The sequence below is a fragment of the Macaca fascicularis genome, chromosome 1 (genome assembly GCF_037993035.2).
Source record: "Macaca fascicularis isolate 582-1 chromosome 1, T2T-MFA8v1.1".
Lineage (NCBI taxonomy): Eukaryota > Metazoa > Chordata > Mammalia > Primates > Cercopithecidae > Macaca > Macaca fascicularis.
The window spans coordinates 230209676-230233653 of record NC_088375.1 but is presented as its reverse complement, the minus strand read 5'-3'; the positions used below and the strand labels follow the sequence as shown (position 1 = coordinate 230233653).

The 23978-nt window shown below is 52.9% G+C and overlaps 2 protein-coding genes across 3 annotated transcripts in view; one reads left to right on the top strand and one right to left on the bottom strand.

Moving 5' to 3' along the window:
- Positions 1-8653: 8653 nt before the first annotated feature.
- LOC123570467 (uncharacterized) lies at positions 8654-11659 on the bottom strand. Its single transcript, XM_065520953.2, has 4 exons — positions 11320-11659; positions 10026-11175; positions 9715-9830; positions 8654-9457 (listed from the first exon to the last, which is right to left on the bottom strand). The coding sequence occupies exons 1-2, from the start codon at positions 11657-11659 to the stop codon at positions 10184-10186; spliced, it is 1332 nt and encodes a 443-aa protein (XP_065377025.1). The 3' UTR covers positions 8654-9457; positions 9715-9830; positions 10026-10183.
- AJAP1 (adherens junctions associated protein 1) overlaps positions 10840-23978 on the top strand; it is a 144194-nt gene continuing 131055 nt past the window's right edge. For both annotated transcript variants that reach the window (XM_065530702.2, XM_005544959.5), the window contains exon 1: positions 10840-11686. In XM_065530702.2, the coding sequence (XP_065386774.1) occupies positions 11658-11686 (29 nt within the window). In that variant the 5' untranslated portion in view covers positions 10840-11657. The remainder of the gene's footprint in view (positions 11687-23978) is intronic.

The window sequence follows — 23978 nt, the reverse complement described above, 5'->3', positions numbered from 1 at the left end:
TTACAGGCAAGGAAGTCTAGGGAATGCAGTTTGCAGGTTTCTAACCCCTGAGAACAGGAGAGAATTTGGAAGAGTGGTGATGGCGCTGAGAACCACAGAAAACAGTCAGCCAGTGCCTTCAGAGATTTTCAATGAACAATTGTGCATTTATATCTTACGTATCTGTCTATATTGTGAAAACCCTGTGAGGGCAGGGACGAAGGGTGTTTAATTTACCAAAGCATACCTGGGACTCAGGAGCATGTGCAATAAATGCTTGCTGCATAAAACTTAAGTTAATAGACACTTGATGGCTGTCCTCAGGTGTACATCAATTTCAATCAGTTTCACTGATAGTGGGCCTCATACCAACAATGGTGACTGTTTGAGAGTGCCCAATAGGACAGGTTTTCATAGTTCATCCTCAGCCTGGTCCCTGAGGCACGGTTCTTTCCCCCCTGCATTCTCTGGATGTGAAAATCACGGCCAGGGAGGTGATGTCACTGGTCTAAGATCATGCAGCTGGTAGGAGGTGGAGGTAGAACTTGAAATTATTTGTTTAATTCCTAAAACAAAAACAAAACCCAGAAACAAAAACAAAGCAAAAAATTGTGTTCTTCTGAGTAACATGCTTCCTCTTGCTTGATACAAGCGTCTATGCTGATTTCATGGACCTTGTGTCCTGGGAAGGGGGTGGGATGGCAGGAAGAGATGTGTCCTGGGAAGGGGGCGGGATGGCAGGAAGGGACGTGTCCTGGGAAGGGGGTGGGATGGCAGGGAAGGACGTGTCCTGATGGGGGTTAGGGGGGTGGCAGGGAGAGACTTGTTGGGGGGGATGGGATGTCAGGGAGGGATGTGTCCTGGGAAGGGGGATGGGATGGCAAGGAGGGATGTGTCCTGTGTGGTGGCAGGTGGGATGGCAGGGAGGGACGTGTCCTGGGAAGGGGGCAGGATGGCAGGGAGGGACGTGTCCTGGGAAGGGGGCAGGATGGCAGGGAGGGATGTGTCCTGTGTGGTGGCAGGTGGGATGGCAAGGAGGGACGTGTCCTGGGGGTGGGGGGAACGGCAGGGAGGGACGTGTCCTGGCAGTGCTCCTCCCCAGTGCAGACCCTGGATTGCTATTGCCACTTTCTATAGCTTGGGAAAAAGAAACTCCTTGAGTTCATTTGGGAAGCCTTGGGCCTGATTCAGCATCTAAACATCTGCTCAGACATGGAGATCCATGTTGCCCTCTCACGAGCCTTCTGTTGGTGCCTACAATTAAGAATCTTCATCAGAATGCACACCCAGAGCCAGGAGGAGTCAGCCTCCTGGGAGACTCAGCATTTACTTCTTCACTCAGTGAAAAGTCCAGCAGCACTGGAACAAAGGGATGACGAATTTCTTAGCTTCACCACCCCATCCCAATGCAAATCTCAGCCAATAATATGACTTTGAGCTTCGGTGAAATAGGTGTAGATAAAAATGTATAAGGGATAATGTGAAGGTTTAGCTTAAAACTCACATGTTATATTTATGTTTCTATGTAGCCCTTTGATTCTACATTTATCTTAGTCTTCCTCTGTGATTACGCCTTTTTTTTTTTTTTTTTTTTTTTTTTTTTGAGACAGAGTCTCACTCTGTTGCCCAAGCTGGAGTGGAGTGGTGCAATCTTGGCTTACTGCAACCTCTGCCTCCTGGATCAAGCTATTCTCCTGCCTCAGCCTCCCGAGTAGCTGGGACTGCAGGCATGCACCATCATGCCTGGCTAATTTTTGTATTTTTAATAGAGATGGGGTTTCACCACGTTGGCCAGGCTGGTCTTGAATCCCTGACCTCAGGTGACCCACCTGCCTGGACCTTCCAAAGTGCTGAGATTACAGGCGTGAGTCACCGTCCCTGGCCGAGTATAACTTTTAGTAGTAGTAGGTAAGATTGTTCCCTAGAAAAATTAGAACCCTGAAGAAATGAAGGCCTGTGTTTGGGTTTTAACTGCTTTGCAGATAAGCACTTGCTCCCTCTGTCAATTTAGGATTATAGCTGGCCAAAAGTTATAGAAAACTGGAGCAAACTACAGCTTAAACTAATGAAAGATTTCCTTTTATTGCCTGATAGCGAATCTGGAGACAGGCAATTTGGGGTTCAAATGGACATCTGTGATGTCTCAGGGCCCTGGACTACTGGTATTATTTTTCCCTGGTATTATCAGAGTGCAGCTTCTACCCTCAAATCTGTTACTACATGATGACAACACGGCTTCTCCACCTTTTGCATCTCATCTGCGTCCCAGCCAGGACTAAGGACAAGGAAGGCAAAAGATACGTGGTAACGGGTCAGTCCTCTCCTTAAGAGCTTTGCCAGAAGTCACATCAAACAACTTCTGCTTACACATCATTGGCCACAACCGTGTTACGATCCACCCTAGGTATAAGAGAGGTTTGCAAACATAAACTCTTGGCTTGGCACATTTTTTATATCCCCTCCCACCCCTCACCACCACCACCGCAGTTTTGTTAGTAAGGAAGAAGAGGAGAATGAACATTGGATGGTCAGCGGCAGCATGTCACATTCTTAGCAATTAGCCATGTTCCATCAAATAAAACAAAAGTGGACATTTGCACATCAGCGCAATATCAAAGGTGAAACTCAGGACCAGCATTGTGCAGGGATCAGCTCTACTGTATGTAGGAAAATAACCATCAGGACAGCAATTTGTAGCATTTGGCTACCACTGCCTTGAACACATGCTGTCTGCCAGGGGCTCCCCTGCACGGTGTAGTCAGAGTGTGGGAAATAAATGGACTGAGCTGTGACTTTGTCTCAAGTGTCCTCCATGGGAGGTACTAAAGGAGGCCTCGGCATTGGGCAAGTCAAGTCTGGGTCACTTGTCAGCCCTTCCCAGCTGAAGGCTCCTCTGACATATGCTCATTTGATCAGGTAGCCATGGTGGATGTTGCAAAACTGAATACCTGAACACCGGTTGGGTCATAGCCTGGACCCCAGCCTGGAGCTTCCTCTCCTAGGAACCATCTCTCTGTCTAAGGAAAAGCCAGTGATTGCCTGGCTCTGTCTGTGGCCGGCCTCCACTTCAGTGCCTGGGCTGCATGGGTGTTAAATTTTTTAAATAGTAGGCCCGGGTATGCTAATGTTACCAACCCTTCTGGGTCTTTGTGGAGGTTAAATGAGATCACAAATGTGAAATGCATCCTGCCGAGGCTGATGCTTATAGACGAGGGTGAGTTTTAGGCTGAAGTAGAGTGAACCAGGTGTGTATCTGTTCTGCATCAGGCCACTCAATAAGTGAAATGTTTTCCTCCTTTCCCAGCATGTTCCAGAAGCTTCTTCCAGTCCAAGGACAGCAGCTCAGACAGGGCACTGCTAGAGGAAGTGACTTTTCTGCTCAGTAACCCTCTACGTTGGTGGTGAGTGGCCTGTATGCCACCAGATCTGCTGCTTGGGGAAGATGAAGTCCTGCAATGACTGGCCAAAAAGGGGGCCACAGGAGGGTCAGCTGCTTTTTCATGTTTTAAGAATGAGTATCTTGGCAGATACTGAATTCCAACAAAACTCTAAAAAAAAATAATGCTGATGGTGTGATGGTGATGGTGGTGGTGGTGACGATGGTGGCTCTGATGGTGATGGTTGTGATGGTGGTGGTGGTCATGGTTGTAGTGATGGTGGTGACAGTGATAGTGATGATGATGGTGGTTGTGATGGTGAGGAGGTTGTGATGGTGATGGTCATGGTGGTGGTGATAATGATGGTGGTGGTGGTGACAATGATAATGGTGGTGGTGGTGATGGTGGTGATGGTCATGGTTGTAATGATGGTGGTCATAATGATGGTGATGGTGGTGATAGTGATAGTGATGATAATGGTGGTTGTGATGGTGATGAGGTTGTGATGGTCATGGTCATGGTGGTGGTGACAATGATAATGGTGGTGGTGGTGGTGGTGGTGATGGTGGTGATGGTGATTGTAGTGGTGGTGGTGGTGATGGTGGTGGTGATGAGGGCGGTGGTGTTGATTGTGGTGGTGATGATGGTGGTGATGCTGGTAGTGATGTGATGATGGTGGTGATGAGGAGGGTGATGATAATGGAGATAATGATGATGGTGATGGTAATGATGGTGATGACTTTTTATTGGCACATAATGTTTGTGCATATTTTGAAGGTATGTGTGATATTTTGATTCATGTATATAATGCATAATGATCAAATCAGGGTAATTGGAATATCCATTTGCTTGACCATTTATCTTTTCTTCATGTTGGAAACTTTCCAGTGCTTTTCTTTTAGCTATTTAAAAATGTACAGTAAATTATTGTTGATTATAGTCACCCTACTCTACTATTAAACATGCCTATTAACCTACCTCTTGAGGACTTTTATAGAATGATCACAGCTCTCCCCTCTAGACAGAAGCACAACCCTGAAAGATGCATTATCTAGCCATCTTAGAATTAGAGGTGAACCCATCACTCCCACAGCCCAATGTGATTTACAAGCCCCCGCCTCTGGTGTCTACCTCATGGATCAGAGCTTTGGAGGCAGAGAAAGGGATGCAAACTCAGCATCCTTCATGGGAAACATGCATTTTTCTTTCTCACAAATTCTGACATTATCAAGTTTAGGGGCCTGAGAAAAACAAGATACAAATTATCTTCTTGAGTTGTTGGTGCCCATGAGTGTAGAAGATTGTATGACTTGTATGTGCAGTGTCCCCTGTCCTCCTTGTGTGAGGTCTATGCTTCCTTACTCCCCACCCAACATCAGCCTGGCCCTGTGACTTGCTTTGCCAATGAAATGTGAGTGGAGGTGACATATGCCCCTTCCCAGGAGAAGCCGCAAGGGCTATGGCATGAATCTGCCATGATTCCTTGCCCTGTGCAATGTGACTGGGATGTCCCTGGTAAGAGCAGCTCCTTCAGGTTGGGTCACAGGATGAAGACAGTATGGAGCAGGGCAAATGCCAGCTGTTGGAATTTGTGAGCATGAACAAGAAATCAACCTTTGTTGAGTTAAGCCAACTCTTGGGGTTGTTTGTTGTTGCAATATAATCTAGTGTGAGCTGGCTGATGTGGTTTATGAATTGACTTGGAAGAGGCATCAGTAGCCCAGGCTCAAAGCTGGTGTCCAGCTTTGCCACTTCTGCATGGAGCTGATGGTCTCCAGACCCTGGTCGGCTGCTCCCAGGTCAGACCTCCAGCTCTACCTGCTTGCACATCATCCATTTTGGGAGCTCCTCTTCCCAGGCCCTGATTGTTCCCAATGACCCTCACTCACTAGCACTTTCTTTACCCTCTTAAGGCTCAGTCAACACGATGAGTGCATGTTCTTACCTCCTGTACTCAGGGCTCAGTCAGCAAGATGAGTATATACTCTCACTTCCCCTACTTAAGACTCAGTCAACAAGATGAGTACATACTCTCACCCCCTCTACTCAGGACTCAGTCAACAAGATGAGTACATACTCCCACCTCCTCTACTCAGGGTTTAGTCAACAAGATGAGTGCAGCTCTCACCTCCCATACTCAGGGCTCAGTCAACAAGATGAGTGCAGCTCTCACCCCCTTTACTCAGGGCTCAGTCAACAAGATGCGTACATACTCTTACCTCCTCTACTCAGGCCTCAGTCAACAAGATGAGTGCAGCTCTCATCCCCTTTACTCAGGGCTCAGTCAATGAGGTGAGTACATACTGTCACCTCCTCTACTCACGGCTCAGTCAACAAGATGAGTGCAGCTCTCACCCCCTTTACTCAGGGCTCAGTCAACAAGGTGAGTACATACTGTCACCTCCTCTACTCAGGGCTCAGTCAACAAGATGAGTGCAGCTCTCACCTCCCATACTCAGGGCTCAGTCAACAAGACGAGTACACACTCTCACTTCCTCTCCTCAGAACTCAGTCAACAAGATGAGTACATACTCCCATCTCCTTTACTCAAGGCTCAGTCAACGAGATGAGTGCGTACACACACCTCTCCTACTAGTGGAACCAGACCTTCAGGGCTAGTGATGTTATCTCTCAATGTTACGTGAAACCAAGTGCCTGACTCTCTCATGGCCCCAATTCCCCCTTCCCTTAAATCCAAACTATTTATCTCAAGTCCCATCCTGAGGACTGTGTGAATTTCTGCATTTACTCCTCTTGTCCCCCATGCAAGGCCCAGAATCCTCTATAATATGAGGAAGGAAGGTCCTATTTCCTAAGTCTCTTTCTAAGTTAGTCAGAGGGTCCCAGTTCTTCCTCTTGCTCCTCTGGCCACTATGGCCTCCCCCTCTGGCTGCCCCACAGTAGAGACACCCCTCCCATCACTCCTCCAGACACCTGCAGCACAAGCCTGAGCTCCGTGGAGGTTTTCTAAAAGGGGACAGAGCTGCAACATTGAAACCTGAGATTCTTGTCCCAGTCACAGTTATGAGAAAGCATAAGGGCTTCACTGGTCACCTTAGCCCCCTGGCCCTCCCCTTTGGGGCTTCCCTGGTGTGGACCCCACTCTTGGACTCCCCTCTTCTCTCTAATTTGCCACTCCAGACCTTCCAATCCCAGCAATGCCAGGGAACTGCTTTCAAATCCTGTCACTTTACTTTGCAATTTAGATTAACCTTCTTTCTCTTCATCCCTTTCCATCTAAAGAGAAGAGGCAAACCTGTCGACACAGAAGATCCATAAAAGCCTTGAGATGAGAGTTTTTCTCCATCCTGGGCCAGATCAAATTCTTAGATGGCCTTCTTTCCTTCTGCACCAGGAGGCTATCACTTGCTCAGAGCAAGCCCAGGAATCCCCTCTTCCTCTCTCTGATGCACAGTACACTTTAACAGACAGTTCAGGTCTGGCATTCTCTCTTGCCCGGCCGCTGCTGGGCTGCAGGATGATTGTCCTGTGAGTCGTTTTGTTGGTGGGAGTACAACTCCTTGGCTCCCACCTCTGCCCCAAGGCTTGGTCTCTGCCTTGCACTCAGCTGGTACATGTAGTGCAGCTGTGTGCAGCCTCACCCAGGAAACAACTCAGGTGCCAGGGGGAGGAAACCCCAAATCTTCAGCATATAACCTCCCTGAGAAGGAAAAGCGACTTTGCGTCATTCCCCCTGCCCCCGACAACCATGAGCTTCCTGCAAGTTTTATTGGGAGGGGGTAGCAAGGAAGATAGGAGCGTCAGGGAAGATACTCCTGTGAATGCTTTCAAGAAACTTATAATAATTTTAATCAGCATTTTCCCTTCCATTTAAAATCACAAACTTAGCTACTTAATCAAATGTCATGGTTAAGACACATTTACCTCCTTGGGAGAAAAATGAACAATGGCAGCTCAATTTGGCTTTGGATGGGTTTTAAAAATAGTCAAGTCTGTGAAGGCCATTACATAAATGGCCTCAGAGAGCTTCAAAGAGGACCTCCTGCGGGGGCCTGCTGGCTCCTTTGTTGGGAAAATAGGGGAGGGGACTAGGTGAGGAGACCACAGGGGTTCCCCAGGGTTCCAGGCTGTGGACTTTCCCCAGCAGGGAGAAGGGGCCAGAATTAGCAGTGTGACCAGAAGAACTTTCAACAGCATGGACATCTGAACAGTTCCCTTTTGTATCTGCCGAAGCTGGGAGGTGTGTGTGTGTGTGTGTGTGTGTCTGTGTGTGTGTGTGTGTTGAGTGGGAGTGACATACACACAGCTTCCCAATCCCCAAGGGAAGAAAACTGAACCAGTCAGAAATATGAGAGCCATCAAAGTATAGAAAACCAGTTCTAGAAATGCTGAAATACAAGGTAAGGTTTTTTTGTTTTACAGTCTGTAAAAAAGACAATGATATTGTCATCGAAATAATAATAGGCCAGTCGCGGTGGCTCAGTCCTATAATCCCAGCACTTTGGGAGGCCAAGGTGGGTGGATCACCTGAGGTCAGGAGTTTTAGACCTGGCTGACCAACATGGTGAAACCCCGTCTCTATTAAAAATGCAAAAATTAGCCGGGCGTCGTGGTGCATGCCTGTAATCCCAGCTACTCAGGAGGCTGAGACAGGAGAATCGCTTGAACCTGGGAGGCAGAGGTTACAGTGAGCTGAGATCACGTCATTGCACTCCAGCCCAGGTGACAGAGCGAGACTCCATCTCAAAAAAAAAAAAGTAATAATAATAAATAAGAATAATAGGCGGATTGCTCTTTTTGGAGAGAGGTGGACCTGAGTTACACTAGAGAAAAAGGAAATCAGTGTACCCTAGTCCCAAATCATGATTTTGAGCCTGGGTGGGGGCAGAGGGCATCCTCCCTCCCCATAGACTGAAGAGGCCCTCACTCACTGAGGCAGCAGCTGTGGTCTTTAGGTTCTGACTTCGCCTGGAGACTTCTGCAGAGTTTGTTCCCATCTCGGTTTTCAGGAAACACTTCCTTCTATTATTCTCTTTGCCCGGAGATTCCCAGGGTACTTGGATAGAATTCAAAGGGTCTTTCAACTCAGATGGGGAAAATTGGCATCTTTATTTAACCCTAACTGAAACCTGGCATTTCCTTTCATTATAAATGGAGGTGGCAGAGCACGGTGCCTGTGACCGTCAAACATAGAAACCACAGGCATTTTCATATCACATTGCCATGGCTGCAGATACCTCAGAATATTATTGCTGCATATCTGGACTTCAAAAGGAAGGTAATTTAAGATCAGTCAATTGCTTACTAAGTGTATTAATAAAAAATATGTACGGCTATGTCAGAAATTTGTTTTTATTAGTCTTTTGATACTGTATTTGCATATAATTGGTTTCCTAATAATCCTGGGCTTTTTCAACTCTGCATTTAGAAGGCATTCTGAGAGAGGTTAGCAGGTGTCCACAAGGCTGCCCAAGGGGTTCCTGGAGCCGACACGGTCCGGTCCGGAGTCCCTCCCTGCCCTCCTGGCCCCTCCTCTGCGAAGCCGGCCTCCTCCAGGTCCAGTCGGGTTGCAGGAAGGGCCTCCCTGGTGCAGCACCGCCACCTCATCCCGCTAGGTGGCAGCACTGCGGGCGCCTCCTTCCCCGCCCGCCGCCATGGGCCCCGCTGGTTCCAGGACCTCCCTGTCTCCTCCGACTGTTAATGGGATCCGCTCCCTCACACCCCTCAGGGAGAGGTTCTAGGGGACGATGACCCAGGGGCGGCCCGGCAGGGAAACTGCTGAGTCACCCTGCTGCCTCTCTGATCCTCTGGCCGGCTCACAGATGACCGTAGCCACACCGTGCGTGAGGCCTCATAGGGCCCTGCCAACACCTCCCCGGGCAGGGGCTGTGGGCCCCGCATCTTACAGAAGAGGAGACCGAGGGTCCGAGAGGCCAGACAACTCGGCCAGGACCCCGACTCAGCAAGCGCTGGCCCCTGGTCTACCCATGGCAAGGCTGGCACTCCTGCCACCACACCTCCCTGCCTCTGGCCCTCTCCTGGGAGTCTTTGTGGGGAAGTCACTGTCTTCGTCCTCCTGCCTGGGCAGAGTCCAATCCTGTGCCTGGCTCCTCAAGACCCTTGGCAAAGATCCTGGAGGCCTGGGGGTGAAAGGGCTGCTTGGGGGACTTAAGCCCCAAGCTATGGTTCTCCTGGGAGACTAAGCCCCAAGTCATGGTCCTCCTGGGAGACTGAGCCCCAAGCCATGGTCCTCCAGGCTCTGCCCCTCCACCCCCTCACTGGTTGCCCCTCCCAGGGAGGCCTCACCTGTGAAGTGCTTCCCGCCCCCGCCCCCCACCTCCCTCCCACGGCTCTCGCATGGCCTGGGGAGATTCCAGAGCTGGCCTGGGTCAAGCACCTGCACAGAGCGCAGAGCGAAGACTCGGTTTGGTATCCCCTGCCCCTTGCACCTTTCCCAGATGAAGGGTGGCACCAGCGTCCTTTCCAAGGTCCGGATTCAGCACTGCCCTCAGCCTATAGAGGATTAAAAGCAGGGCTTTGTCGTGGTTTCTCAAAGCGTCAGCGGGTCTGTGGAGGATTCCGCCCCATGTCACTTCTCTCAGGGAAAGGTCCCCACCCAGTGTCTGTCCTCCTTTAAGTGCCCCCCCCTTTTGTGTGTGTGTGTGTGTGTTTGTTTTTGTTTTCGTTTTTTTGCAAATACAGGCTAACCAGGTAGGCACAGAGGAGTCCTGGCATGGGGAATGAGCAGTGAAACGCCGGTGGAGAGTCTGGGAGGCCCAGATTCCCTGGAACTTTCCAGTGACTCCTCCGGAGCAAGGGCCTGACCAGGCAGCAGCTGCGCTGGGCGATGAGAGACCGTTGGGTAATCAGGGGCATAGGACTGGGCTTCGCTGGGTTCCGGGCAGAAGCGCTGAAGCTCCGACCCGGAACGCGGTGACTTCATCAACGCAGAAGCCCGCGCAGCCGAGCAGAGGAGTCCCTCGCAGGGGACCCTCGGACAGACGCTCCTGCGCGGCCCGCGTGGCGCAGCTCCGCCCCAGGAAACTTTTCGCACAGCCCCTGCTCCATGCGCCCCCACCCAGTTCTTCCTCGGTGCCGCCCCCTCCCCAAAGTAGCTCTCCGGGTCCACTGGGCGCCCCCGTAACCGGGTCGGAACCTCGAACGGCTTCGCATGCCATCCGGTTACCCTGGCAACACCATCCGGCGGCGCCCGGCGGTCCAATCGGAGCCTGCGGCCTCTCTCGAGCCTTTCGCAAGGTGGGGACCGGGACGCAACCGGGAATGGGGAAGGGGGCTGAAGAAGCCCCCGCCTGCGCTGTCGCCCTCGCTGGGCACAGCCCTCCGACGCCCCCGCCCCGCGGCGACCCCGGCCCCCGCAAGGTGGGACGGCGAGCATGAGCCGGGGCCGGGTCGGGGACTCGAGCTCCCGTTCGAGGGGCGGGGAAGGCGGGTGACGTGAGCCGGGCCGGGCGGGCGGAGTTGGGACCGGCTCCGGGAGGCGGGGGCGAGCGCGCTGAGAGGCAGACGCGAAGAGCGAGGCGGCCGAGCAGCGCGGGCGGCTCTGCGGCGGGCGCGGTGGGCGCGGGCGGCGGGGCCCCGGGATCCCCGCGCGCCTCCTCCGCGCGGCGCCGCCGCCGCGCGTCCCCACGCCCCGCGCTCCACGGCGCCCTCGCCCCGCGCGCCTCCCGTGCCAGCCTCCTGCCAGCCTCCGGGCCGCGACCGTCTGCAGAGCGAGCGCTCAGACGGAGCCCCCGGGCAACTTGAGTGGCGCCGATCGGCGGCGGAGCCTCTGGCAGAGCCCCCCGACCCGGCAACGCGGGGGGGACCCGCGTCCGCCCGCGTCGCGTCGCCCCAAACCCTAATCAGCGCCGCCCCATCGGCGTGGAGCTCCGACTGGAGGCAAGAGCCGCGCGCCGGGAGACACGCACCGTGAGCGGCAGCGCCGCCGGCCTCCCTCTTCACCGCCCCGGAGGGCGAAGCCGCAGCTCCCCGGCCCCCTGACTGCGCGGCGACAGCGCCGGAACACGCCCCGCCTCTCCGCCGCCTTCGCTGTGCCGCCCGCGGAGGGGGCCGCGAGCCCCGCGCCCCGGCCGAAGGATGTGCGCCCCCGCGGGCCGCCCCGCCTGAGCCATGCGCCCCAACGGCGGCGGCGCGCCGGCCGGCATGGAGTCCCGCGCGGCCGCGCTCTGACTCGCTGTGCGCCCCGCGGCCGGCGGGCGGCGGGAGGCGGCGGACCGAGAGCCGGAGACCGGCGCCGCGGGACGGAAGCGAGCGGGCGCGGGCGCCGCGCAGATGGCCCGGGCGAGCCAGGTCTGAGGCCCGGCTCCCCGAAACGTGACCATGTGGATTCAACAGCTTTTAGGACTCAGGTGAGCGACCCGGCCGGCGCCGGGTGCGTTTGGGCGCGTGGGTGCCGGGCTGGGCGGAAGCGGCGCTTTCCTCTCTGTTGCAAATCAAGGGACCCCTCTTTGCTTCCCGCAAGCGGGCAACGGGGTGCACCGGGAACCGGATAGGGGCGCCCGCCCTGATCCCGGAGCCTGGAGCGCCGCGGCCCCGGCGGGGAGCGGCCGGGTCTCCAGGGCTCCGCGCGTCCGGGGTCCGGGCAGCGGCGCCCGCCCCAGCAACCCTGGCAGTGGGGCCGGCCGGGCGCGCCCGCAGCTCCAGGCGCCAGCAGCGCAGTGTCCTGGCCGGCTGCCCCGGCGCGCCTCCTCCCCGGGGCCCGGGGCGAGGCGCGGGCTGCTGGGCGCGGCGGGCGCGGGGGCCGGGGCTGCTGGGGAAAGCTAAAGCTCCAGGCTCCCAGCGAGAGCTTCGCAGGCGGAGTTGGAGGAAACCAGAGGCGAACAGCCACTCCGCCCGCCCTTCTTTCTCGGGGCCCCGGGGCTGAGCAGGGGCCTCTTAGGCTTCCAGCTGCCGACCCAGCTGTTTGCGGGTGACCTCCGGGCCCGACGGACGCCCACAGCTGGCTGGCAGCTGGGGCGGGAGAGCTGGGGCTCTTGGGGAGCGCCGGCGGCCACCCCTCTGTAAACACACACGCACACACGCCCGCCGGCGCTCCCGGGGCTTGTCTGTGTCTGGGACTCCAGGGCCAGGTGGAACAGGGGGTTCGAGCCTAGAGCCCGCGGTGGGGGTGTCCAGAAAGACCCTTCTCGGCAAACTTTGCCAGCCCGCCGGGGTTCTTGGGCTTCTCCGGCTTCAGCCTGGGGTGGCCCAGGGCCCACCAGAGCACAGCTGTCCTTTTTGCTGGGCAGGCTGCCTCTGAGCCCTCGCCCTCCTGCCGGGCATTCACGGAGCTCGTGTCTTTGGGTCCCGGGTTGGAACCGCGAGCGGGGAGGACAGAGGTGGAGGCGGAGAGCAACGTGCGGTTCTCGAGTTTGTCCACTGGGATGCACTGCGCTCCCGCGTTGGGGACGAAAAGGCCAGTAGTTGTTAGCCGGCTGCTTGAGCCGCCCCCACTCCTGGATAAAGCTGCGCGGGGAGTGAGGCGAAGGGAGGGAGGATCTAGTGCGTGTCCTGATTTTGAGAAATCGGAAGGGGACGGGGACGACAAGTGTTTTCTAGCGACCCTTGATTTATGAGCCGATTCTGCACCCAGAGGTGAATCCTGTGTAACACATCTAGTGAACATTGTTAGATGTTATTATTAGCTTCCCTTCTCGCAGTGGCCGATCTTGCTGTGGGCTTCAAAGGTTAATCATGGAACCGATTGTGTTGGGTGTTGGATATTGGCCTGGCCTGAATCGATAAGTGTGCTTGGGCTAGATAAGGTTTAGGCTTGGACTGTTTTGGGATGTCGGCAAAATGGAGCGAGGACAGCTTTGCAGGAATGACCCTGATCCAGGTGCCCTGCAGGCCTGCCATCCCCTGCTCTGCCCCGGACTGTCCCAGGTCTCAGCAAGACCTCCGAGGCCTTGTGAATGACCAGACGGGTCCCCACCCTGGCCAGTGGCTGGTCTTCAGCTCTGACCTGCTTCCTGAGCTGCCATCTGCCACTTGATTCCTGATGGCAACTTATTTGAACAGACATTTTTTTTTTATTGCTAAGTTGCTAGATTAAAAGATGAGTACATTTTGGTAAAGGGAGAGGAGAGCAAATATCTTGGAAAGAAACCTCTCTTTTGGTTTGAAATTTACTAAAACAGTTCCTATCAAGCATCCTCCAGCCGAATCTTGGGATTTTGCTTTAGGAAACAGTTCTGTTGGTTCTTTTGAAGTTTGACCTTTTGTTTTTCCCCCTTCGATGTTAGCACAGGAGATTTTCTGTAAGTGTGCCTTTAAGGATGAGCTGTCACCTATTTGGGATCCTGATGGGAGAGCTGTCTTGTTACTGCTGTCTCCTGGCCAGAGAAGGAGGCCTGTGCCCAGAGGGTCTGGGTGGTTTCACATCACAGTGGGCACCTGGGGACTCAGAGCCAAAGGGTTGCAAGTTCAAGGTCTGGAAATGGACTTTTTCTTTCAAGACAGCCCTTCATCTTTGCTTGCAAGCCACTCCATGGCTCCCCAGGTGAGCACTGGGTGTCTTGCTGCCAAGCTTGGAGCCTGGTTAGGACAGGTATACACTGAGCCTCCAGCTGGGGTGGCAGAAGGCCTGGCCTGCACCATGGGAGAGATGCAGTCTAACTTGCTGGGCGGGGGGTGGGGGTTGGGTGGGCTTTCTTAGCTCTGGCCCCTGAGGCGAAGTCTGGGCTTGGTTATTTACTTCTGCGTTGGAACTGAGCTGTATGTGGAGCTCTTTTCCCCCCCCAAGAGGGAGAAGCAGATTGAGACTTATTGAACTGCTTTTGTGTCTTTTGCAGTGGTGTTTAATAGTTGTAGCAAAGCTCCAAAGATACTTTCCATCAGCTCAGAGAGAGGGAGCCATGGAAGGAGACCCAGTGGTTTGACAAGCCCTGCCAGAGCTCACCTGTGAGGGGGGTGCGTACTCAGCAAGCAGCCCAGAGTTTAGAGTTGGCTTCCTGGTTGTGAGTCGCTTCCCAGGCTGCAGACCTCAGATGCTGTGGCTTCCTCAGGAGCTCTGAGCGTTCACCGAATACGTTTGCTGGGTTGTGCTCAGGACTGTGATCCGTAGCGGAGTGCCACGAGCTCATTCCCAGCCCATGTCCCTGCGGCCATCCCATCTGTTTTCCCGCTCTAAGGTTGTGGGGCCCCTTTTGTTTGGGAGGCCCTGGGTGTGTGTGATGACATAATTCACAGTTCCCCAAGCCCTCTCAGTGCGCGCTGTACCATGTCTGGGCCTCATGGCAGGGATCCATTGGCTTGGCTGTCACCGTCCTCGCTGTAGAGCCCCTCGGCAGCTGGGACTGTGCAGCCCAGCTTTGGCGGATGAAGTCAAATGTTCCGTCCACAAACATTGCGCTCCCGGTGAATCCTGGCTCGCGCCGATTTCCAGCTGCTGCTACTAAATTGATTGCAACTGGAATCCATCTAGTGTCAGTGGCTGTGCTACTCCTCGGGGACGATCATGCTTGACTAAATTGCAAATTTAGCAGGCAGCTCAAATCTTTGGGCAACATTGGTACATACCCCCCTTTCACACTCACCCCTACCTTGGGGATCCACTGTCCAAGTGGAGGAGCTGATGGCAGACTCCTCCCGGTCTGTCCCTGTTGTTTATTTACTTTGATCACCTGCTTCCTTTTCTTCCATGCATTGGAGAGGGGAGCAGGGCAACACAGCTCAGGAATGGAGACAGCCCCATGCCTGCCGGAGACAGCTGTCTCTGGGTCCCTGGAGGCAGAGCAGCGCCAGCTTCCCCAAGGCATGCATCTGTGTCTTTCTAGCGGTGGGGGTGGGGGGGAGGGGGGTCGCTGGAGGTGCTTCTGGACCCCAACCCTGTCTCCACTTCCACAGCCGCAGTCCCTCTGGCCCACACACAAACAGGGTGTCTGGCAGGTGGGGCCCTGCTTGTCCCTGGGTTCTGCATTTCCCTGAGCTTTTTGTGGGAAAGCCACAGGGTGCCTGGAGCGTGACCCTGGGTTACAATGAAGTAGGTAAACATAAAACCCTGACTGGAATGCAAACAGCTGAGCCTTCAAGAGCCCAGGGGCTCCTCTCTGGGGTTATGTAAGAGTCATCTGTTTTAAATACGTAGTTGCCAAGTTTTCTTCAAAGGGTTACAAGTCAGTAGAGACCAAATTGATGTAAAGATTAACTTGGAAAGCCAAATATATCCTTGATCTAGATTTTATGTTTGAAGTCTGGCTTGAGAGGGTTTCTCCTGCCTGGTGCCAATCAGACACAAGGAGGACACGGGGCAGGGGCTTTCTGGGGCTAGAACAGGGAAACGTGGACGGTCGACTCCGTTCTTTCTTCCTCTGAGACCCCTTCCAGGAATTGAAAGGGGCTGGTGAGTCATGAGGCCTTGGAGTAGGGAGTGGTGCTGGTTACATAACTCAGATTAACTCTTAGTTAATCTGCCTTGAATAGAGAGTCAGGCTGGAGGGTGTCCACATCCGATCTCTGGTGGCCCTTAGGGGGTGTCTCCAAGTACCTCCACCTTGGAGCTGGGATAAGATCAGGCACCAGGAGGAGAGAGGGGGACTGGCTACTCCTGGGTCCATCCCAAAAGGTTACTTACTATATGATGATTTCATAGCATTGAAATTGAGGTGGGAGGTGGGACTCGACTCTGGAGGTGGGACTCAGACTGTGGACCAAATTGAGGACTAACTAAAGCAGGGACAGGATGGAAGCACCATTCCGTAAGACATGCCCATCAGTGTGCCATGTCAGTTTACCACTGCCAGTGCAACACCCAGGAGTTACTGCCCTTTCCATGGCGATGACCTGATGACCCAAAATCACTACCCATTCCCTAGAAATTTCGACATAAACCGCCCCTTAATCTCCATGGAATTAAAAGTAGGTATAAATACAACTGCAAAGCTGCCCTGAGCTGCCACTCTCAGCACACTGCCTATGGGGCAGCCTTGCTCTGCAGGGGCAGTCCCCGAGCTGTCACATTGCCGGCCTGGTAACACCACCAGAGCTGGAACACCTCCTCAGTAAAGCTGTTTTTCTTCTATCACTGGCTTGCTCTTGAATTCTTTTCTAGGCAAAGCCAAAAACCCTCATGGTCTAAGCCCCACTTTGGAGCATGCCTGCCCTGCATCAAAATGACAAAATTATAGACATGGTACAATACTCGTAGTAGTTGTCAGGGGTCAAAGAAGGGGTGGGGAACAGAAGCAAAGAGGGTGTGGTTACAAACGGGTAACATCAGGCCTCCTTGTTATGATGGAAACGTTGTCTATCTTGACGATATCCATGTCATAATCCTGTTATATTACTGTACTGTCATTTTGCAAATGTTACCACTGGGGGAATCTTGGTGAGTGGTACACAGGATCTCTCAGTATTGTGTCTTACAATGCCTGTAATTCCACAGTTAAAATAAAAGGTTTGATTAAAAGAAACAAACTAACATTCTCTACTAATCTGTCAGAGATTAGTGCCTAACTGATCCGACTGGTGAGCGTGCGCACACGTGTGTGTATGTGAGTATTTCGCTTTTTTAGGGGTCATATATTTCTGTTTAACAGCAGTCAAAGGTGATGTGGAAATGGGGAAATGGGTGAAAAAGATTGCTTTACAGAACTTGCTCGGTCGTGTCTCTGCCACACATTTTAGAACAAAAAATTCAGCAGCATATGAACGTGTGGTGTTGCTAATGTTACGAGATCCATCATCGGTGACAGTAATAAATGACTTCGTGCATAATTATTGGATAAGAAGATCTGTCCACATCTTTACATCAATTAGGTCAGCTCTGAAAACAGAGCAGCTTTTGGGGGTCAGCCTCACTTTTCTACCCTGGCTTATAGGCTTCAAAACCATACTCTGAGGGTTTTAAGTCAAACACAAAAACAGCTGGTTTCCTGTTTCTAGATCAGGGAAACACGAGCCTCAAGTTTGAGAAGGCAGACATTGGTTTGTGGCTTTGCTGTTATCACCTCACTTGGGGCTTTATGATAAAAGAACCAGGGTGTGGGGGGTGCTCTCTCAGGGCTTATTGAATGAAACTGGGAGATACAATGGGAAGCTCTGTCTCAGATTTGGCTGTGAACTTCTGAGATCTCACGACCTCCACCCGATACTCTTTCTCTCTCCTTTCACATCCAGATGGGAGGTGCTGGAACTAATACTATAATACTGCTAGCCCTTTTCCTAACCCAGGCTTTGTGCTAAGTGATCCAACTGTGCTAAACTGTCCAGCCATTCTGCATTGTCCCACTCCACCCTCATAATCCTCATGGTGGCCCTGCAAGGCAGGTATTATTGCTCCCATTCACACAGGAGAAAACTGGAGCACAGAGAGGTTAGGTAATTTGCTCAAGGTCACACAGCTAGCTCATGGGAGAGGTGGGATTTGAACCCAGGTTTCCAGGACTCAAAAGTCCATTCATGCTCCTTATGCTGACCTCTGTGGCTTTCTTGTCTTATACAAAATCTACTTCTTACTCACTTTATTAAGTTACAGATTGCCCTTTTGGGAAACACAAAACAAAATTTTAAAACAACAACAACAAAAAAATAAAGCAAGAAGGACCCAGCTGCTGCGATGCCAAGTCAGCACTTTATGGATTTAGCCGTGTGTTCAGCTGACTCTGAAATCACAAGTCTTTCTGGCACCCATGATTTTAAGTAAAAGGTTTATGGTCAAATAACAAATTATTTTGCAGCAAAGAATTAATGAAACGCCATGGGGAGATGAAAACCTATCTGTGACACAGATACTGCTCTTCAATCTATTTAATAATTAAAAATAAATATGTCACCAAATCCAAGGAGACCTCTATTGAGAGCTTTCTTGAAATTAAAAGCTGTGGAAATCAATGAATGATCACATTGAGAAAGTTGGGTTTAGCTTAAGAAGCCTGGTAAAAAGAATTACCCTTTATGTATATATTTGTGTGTGTGTGTGTGTGCACGTGCACGTGTGTGTGTGCGTGCATTTTTTTGGAAGTACAATTCACATGCAATGAAATTTACCCATTTAAAGTGTCTGGTTCATTGATTTTTAGGATATTGGCTGAGTTGCACAACTATTGCCGTGGTCCAGTTTCAGCACGGTGGCCTCGCCCCTGATAAGATCCCTTTTGCTGTTTGTAGCAATCCCTGTTCCTGCCTCCAGCCTTTGACGACCACTCCTCTGGGCTCTGATGGATTTGCCCATCATTGCTATTCCTGTAAATGGAATCATCCGGCGTGTGGTCATTTTTGTCTGACTTCTTTTTTTTTTTTTTTTTTTTTTTGAGACGGAGTCTTGCTCTGCCGCCCAGGCTGGAGTGCAGTGGCCGGATCTCAGCTCACTGCAAGCTCCGCCTCCCGGGTTCACGCCATTCTCCTGCCTCAGCCTCCCGAGTAGCTGGGACTACAGGCGCCCGCCACCTCGCCCGGCTAGTTTTTTGTATATTTTAGTAGAGACGGGGTTTCACCATGTTAGCCAGGATGGTCTCGATCTCCTGACCTCGTGATCCGCCCGTCTCGGCCTCCCAAAGTGCTTTAGTGTCATGTTCCAAGGTGTGTCTATGCCGTAGCTTGCCACTTCATTCCCTTTTTGTTCCTGAATGGTATCCCGATGTTTGGACATCCCACCGTTTGCTTGCCCATTCATCTGTTGATGCAGGGTTGGGTTGCTGGCATCTTGGGGCTGGGGGAACAGCGCTGCCATGAACTTCGTGTGCACGTGTCTTGGTGGATATTGTTTTCATTTCTGTTGCCTCCACTTGATACTTTATAACCACAGACGTCAGTGCTCGGTGGGGCCACGAGAAACCCCTTATGTGTTGTTTGTTAGATGGGTGCTGGGCTAGGTGCCCACAGTCCAGCTCTGGGGTGGGATTGCCTCCTTCCTTTTGTTCTAAAGAGAATTCCCTACACATAAGCCATTGTTGATTCGAACATTTCTCATTCAACAAGCATTTATTGAGCGCCGAGTGCATTCTGCCACGGGGATGTGTTTTGGTTCGATAGAGGAGAACAGGTTTTTCCACTCTGCCCTGGTGTAAGGGGGAACATTTTGACTCATTAGAAGGACTCCTGTCTGGCCAGATGCCTGGAGGTGGAGGGAAGAGGGTCAGTGGTCTCTCAAAGGACCCACACTGTGCCTGCTCCCCTGCACGTGGAAAGTGTGGGCTTCAGGGGCCTTCCAGGGAATGTAAGGGAGGCAGCTGTGCTTCCTCCTTCCCAGGGGGGCAGTGGGGCCAGTTTGGGGAAACCATCCTCATGGAGTGAGGGCTGAAGGGCATCATTTTGTTTTTATTTTATTTATTTTTTTATGCTTTAAATAGATTGGGTCTTGCTATGTTACCCAGGCTGGTCTCGAATGCCTGAGCTCAAGCGATCATCCCGCCTCAGCCTCCCAGAGTGCTGAGATTCCAGGCATGAGCCTCTGCATCCAGCCAGGCATCATTTTTGATGGACAAGGCAGTGCCAGGGGTCGTAGGCACAGGACAGAGCTGTGGGAAGCACCCCAGAAAGCACGGGTCTTGGGTGCTGGATGCTGCCACTCACAGAAGGGGCAGCCCTCAAGCAGGCCATGGATTCCAGGAATCCCATGATGGGGATTGTTCGGCACCAGCCACAGACTTGGAAGAACCCGAATGCAGAAGAGGGAGAAGTGAAGGGAACATTTCCCATCCTGGGGTAAATGACAACAAACCCATGGCGCCCAGGCAGCTCAAATTTAGGCTGCAGGTGGGAGGAGGGTGGCCCCTGGAGGAGCTCCTGGTATCCCTCTTGTGCTAGCCCCGTGAGTGTGGATGAGGGTCTCGGCCCAACTGGCCCCAGAGGATCTTTGTAGTCAGCTGCTAAGTTGTTAGCTGGTGTTGGGGGCAGAGACTCCCCAGACCTAGGGGTGGGGAAAAGATCTGAACTCTGGCAACCGGTGTGGCCTCTTTGGTAGTTGCTTCTTCGAGCTCTGTGTAGAGAAGGATTCTGAGTCCTTCTGGGGATTTGGAGGGAGAAAAGTGCCTATAGACTGTTGGCCTTGTCTGCGTGGGACATGGGATGGAAGAAGGGTGGCTCTAGTGCTGTAGAACTGCCCTTTTTGGGAGGCCTGAGTGCGGGGCTTGCTCATAGCCACAGGTTCCTGTTCATAAACACCTTCACTGAGGCCTGTGTGGACAAAATATCAGTGAACAGTTGCATGACACTCACTGTGTAGCAGGTGCTGTTCTATGCCCGTGCCGTATCTTAACTCTTTCCTACATTGCTATGGTAGGAGCACTTTGAGGATCTCCTGTTTGTAGAGAAGGCACAGAGAACCTGAATGAATTTCCCCAGGCGACACGGCAAGTAAATAGCAGAGCCTGCACTCAAACCCAGGCACTCAGCTCCAGCATCTGGCCTCTGAACCGTTACATCCTGTTCTTCCTAGTCTAGAAGAACACATTGGATTGGATGTATTTAAGGAATACAGCATCCACCAGGCTGGGGCAGGCAGCCAAGTATGGGATTTGAGCCCAGCATCCAGGGCCAATTTCCTTGCTGCCTGGCACTACACAGAACACACATGGATGTCCATGGTACAGAGGTGAAAAGGACATGCCTGGAACTTCATGGGTTCTGAGCCTGGTAGAGGGGACAATGGTGGTGCAGTTCCTAGGTGACAGCAGCAGCCTGTCCATGCAGTTGGGCCCAAGAGTCAGCCCTGCTTAGGCTGCAGCAGGGACTGCCTCCCACCAGCTGATCCCCACCATCAGCTGGGGGGCCCAGGTCATGCCCTTCTGCTGGGGGTGCATCCAGAGTGTCATCTTTACCCAGGTGAAGAAAAAATGGCCCCAGGAGAGAGCTGGCGATTTTGCTCATTTCCTGGGCTGCCCTTTGGTGGCATCTGCCTGGCTCTGATTTGCCTCTACTTGGAGCATCTGAATAACTCAGCACCTCTACTCAGAGCATCTGAATGACTCGATGACAGAGTCGTGTAACCACCCTCCCAGGCTGACTACAGCCCTGATCAGAGAGAAGTCAGCATCCCGCTGTGGATTCAATTTCCCGAATGGTTGCAAAGAGCCATCTTAGGCAAGGGTGAAGAAATCACCCACGGATGGCGCCGGTAGACTTCCTAGGCATGCAGCTACGATGTGTGTGTGTGTGTGTGTGTGTGTGTGTGTGTGTGTGTGTATGTATATATTTTTTTTGAAAAGATTCAGTTACTAGGCAGGATCATTGTATTTTGTGTGTTAGCAAGGAACCTCTCCGAACCACGATGCCAGCCTTTGCGGCAGAAGCCTCCGCCCCAGGACCGGCTGAGGACTGTGCTCTCTGGCTTGGAAAGGAATGTGGTAAAATGTGAAAAAAATGCCCCACGAGAGTCGGTTTTCAGTCGACGCCCCCACCCCCCTCTTTTTTGTCAAGAGAAAATTCAAGACCGTACCCAGATGCTGAAAAAAGCTGTGCTTCCTGCTGAGGGACACGGTGGCTTTCAGAAGGCAAGGATTCTTTAGGGAGCCAATTATGCGAGACAAGAGTAAGCATGTTTATTTTTATGACACTGCATTTCAAAATCCCAGAAAATGTTGACGGAATGGCCCCATTAGGCGCCCGGGTCTCCTGGATGCTGTGGCATTACACTGCGCAGGCTTCCAGGGGCATTTTGGGGACTCTTGATTAAGGCCTGGTACTGGGCTAATTTACTGGCCATTACTACCCTGGAGGGTCTCTTTGAGCACTCACAGCTCCAGGTTCCTTCTTCCTTCAGCATTTTTCGGGCTAATTTGATTCTCTGCACAGAAGCCTGATGCTCTGGGAAGACCTGAGCCGCTGCACTCACTCCAACGCCATCTGTTTCTCAGGCTCTCACCCCGATGGTCCCTGGGGAGTGCGGGACTGGGGTTTTGTGGCACCAGCCATGCAAGTGGTCCCCCGAGGGTCTGCTGGCCCCGGGTGAGAGCCGGGCAGCGTGACAGGTATGACAGCCACTGAGGTTTGTCCTGGCACAGGCTGCCTATGGGCCTGACATCCAGACACTTTCATGCAGCAGACACGGATGAGTGGCCACCGCATGCTGGGTGCTGTGCTGGGCACAGGGATGAAAAGACCCTTCTCCTGGTCCTACAGGTACTCCAAGGAGGAGAGGACAGAGGAGCAAATGGAATTGCAGGAGCCAAGAGGAAAAAGGAGATGGGGAAGATTTCCTGGAGGTAGCATTTGACCCCTTTCTCAGAGGATGAGAGGAAGGAAGCCCATTGGGCCCGAGGAGGAAGGGACAGCCAGGGAGAGGGAATGGGGTGGCTGCCATTTGCTGAGCACTGGTGGTGGGTGTGCTGCACAGATGGGGATGTGGAGGCACACCACGGTGAAGTAGCCCACTGAGGCTCCTCCGGCCCACCCAGGGGAGGGTGGGGCAGGTGTATTTGGGTCAGCCCTTAGGAGTTGGCTCCGTGAAGCTGGAGAGGAAGGCGCATGTTTAGGGGGGTGATGCTTGGAGGAGACTGGAACGACCAGTGGGCCCCAGGACTCCCGCTTCTGTCCTGGGGGCTGGGAGCCATCCAGCGTCCCAGGGAAAGTGTCATGCTCTCTGCCCATGTGCGTTCAAGTGGAAAGGGAATGACAGACCCTGGGGGAGTGAGGGATGCAGAGAAGGGCCCGTGACTCACAGGAGGGGTGCAGAGAGGGGCCTGTGAATCACGGCAGGGTGCGGAGAGGGGCCCCTATCTCCACCCTTCCAGCCCCAACCTGCCGCCTGCCCCTGCCCACTCTGTGGGGACCTCCTCACCTTACAACAGCAGTCCCCAACCTTTTTGGCACCAGGGACCAGTTTCATGGAAGACAGGGTGGATGGTTTCTAGATAAAACTGTTCCACCACAGATCATCAGGCATTAGATTCTCATAAGGAGTGCACAACCTAGATCCCTCACATACTCAGTTCACAGTAGGGTTAGTGTTCCTTGAAGAATCTAATTCCACTGCTGATCTGACAGGAGGCGGAACTCAGATGGCAATGCTGTCTCACCCACTGCTCACCTCCTGCTGTGAGGTCAGTTCCTAACAGATGCTGGTACTGTTTCATGACCCAGGGTTGGGGACCCCTTCCTTAGAGAACTGGACCCCCACTCAGGTGCTGCTTGGGGTGGAGTCGTCATCCCACCCAAGCTGTGGGTCTGAATTTTGTGAAGAACCCCTGAGACACAAGGCGATGAGCCCACAGCACTGAGTGAACGTGGAGGTTTCAAGTGGGAAGGGGAAGACGTTCGGGGGAGTTGGATTCCTCCCTAAAGAATGCCCTTAGGGTGAGGCCAGGTGCAGTGGCTCATGCCTGTAATCCTAGCACTTTGGGAGTTGGAGGCAGGAGTATCACGTGAGGTCAGGAGTTCAAGATCAGCCTGGCCAACATGGTGAAACCCCATCTCTACTAAAAATACAAAAATTAGCCAGACGTGGTGGCAGGCGCCTTTAGTCCCAGCTAGTCGGAGGTTGAGGCGGGAGAATTACTTGAACCCGGGAGGCGGAGGTTGCAGTGAGCTGAGATCGCACCACTGCACTCCAACCTGGGTGACAGAGTGAGACTCTATTTCAAAAAAAAAAAAAAAAAAGAATGCCATTAGGGTGGCAGTTTTCTTCCTCCTTGTGTGGAGCCAATCCTGTGTATTTGAAAGCTAAAAGCCCTCTTCTTAAAGTAGCTTAGAGAGCAGTGCTGTGTGTGCGTGCGCGTGTGTGTG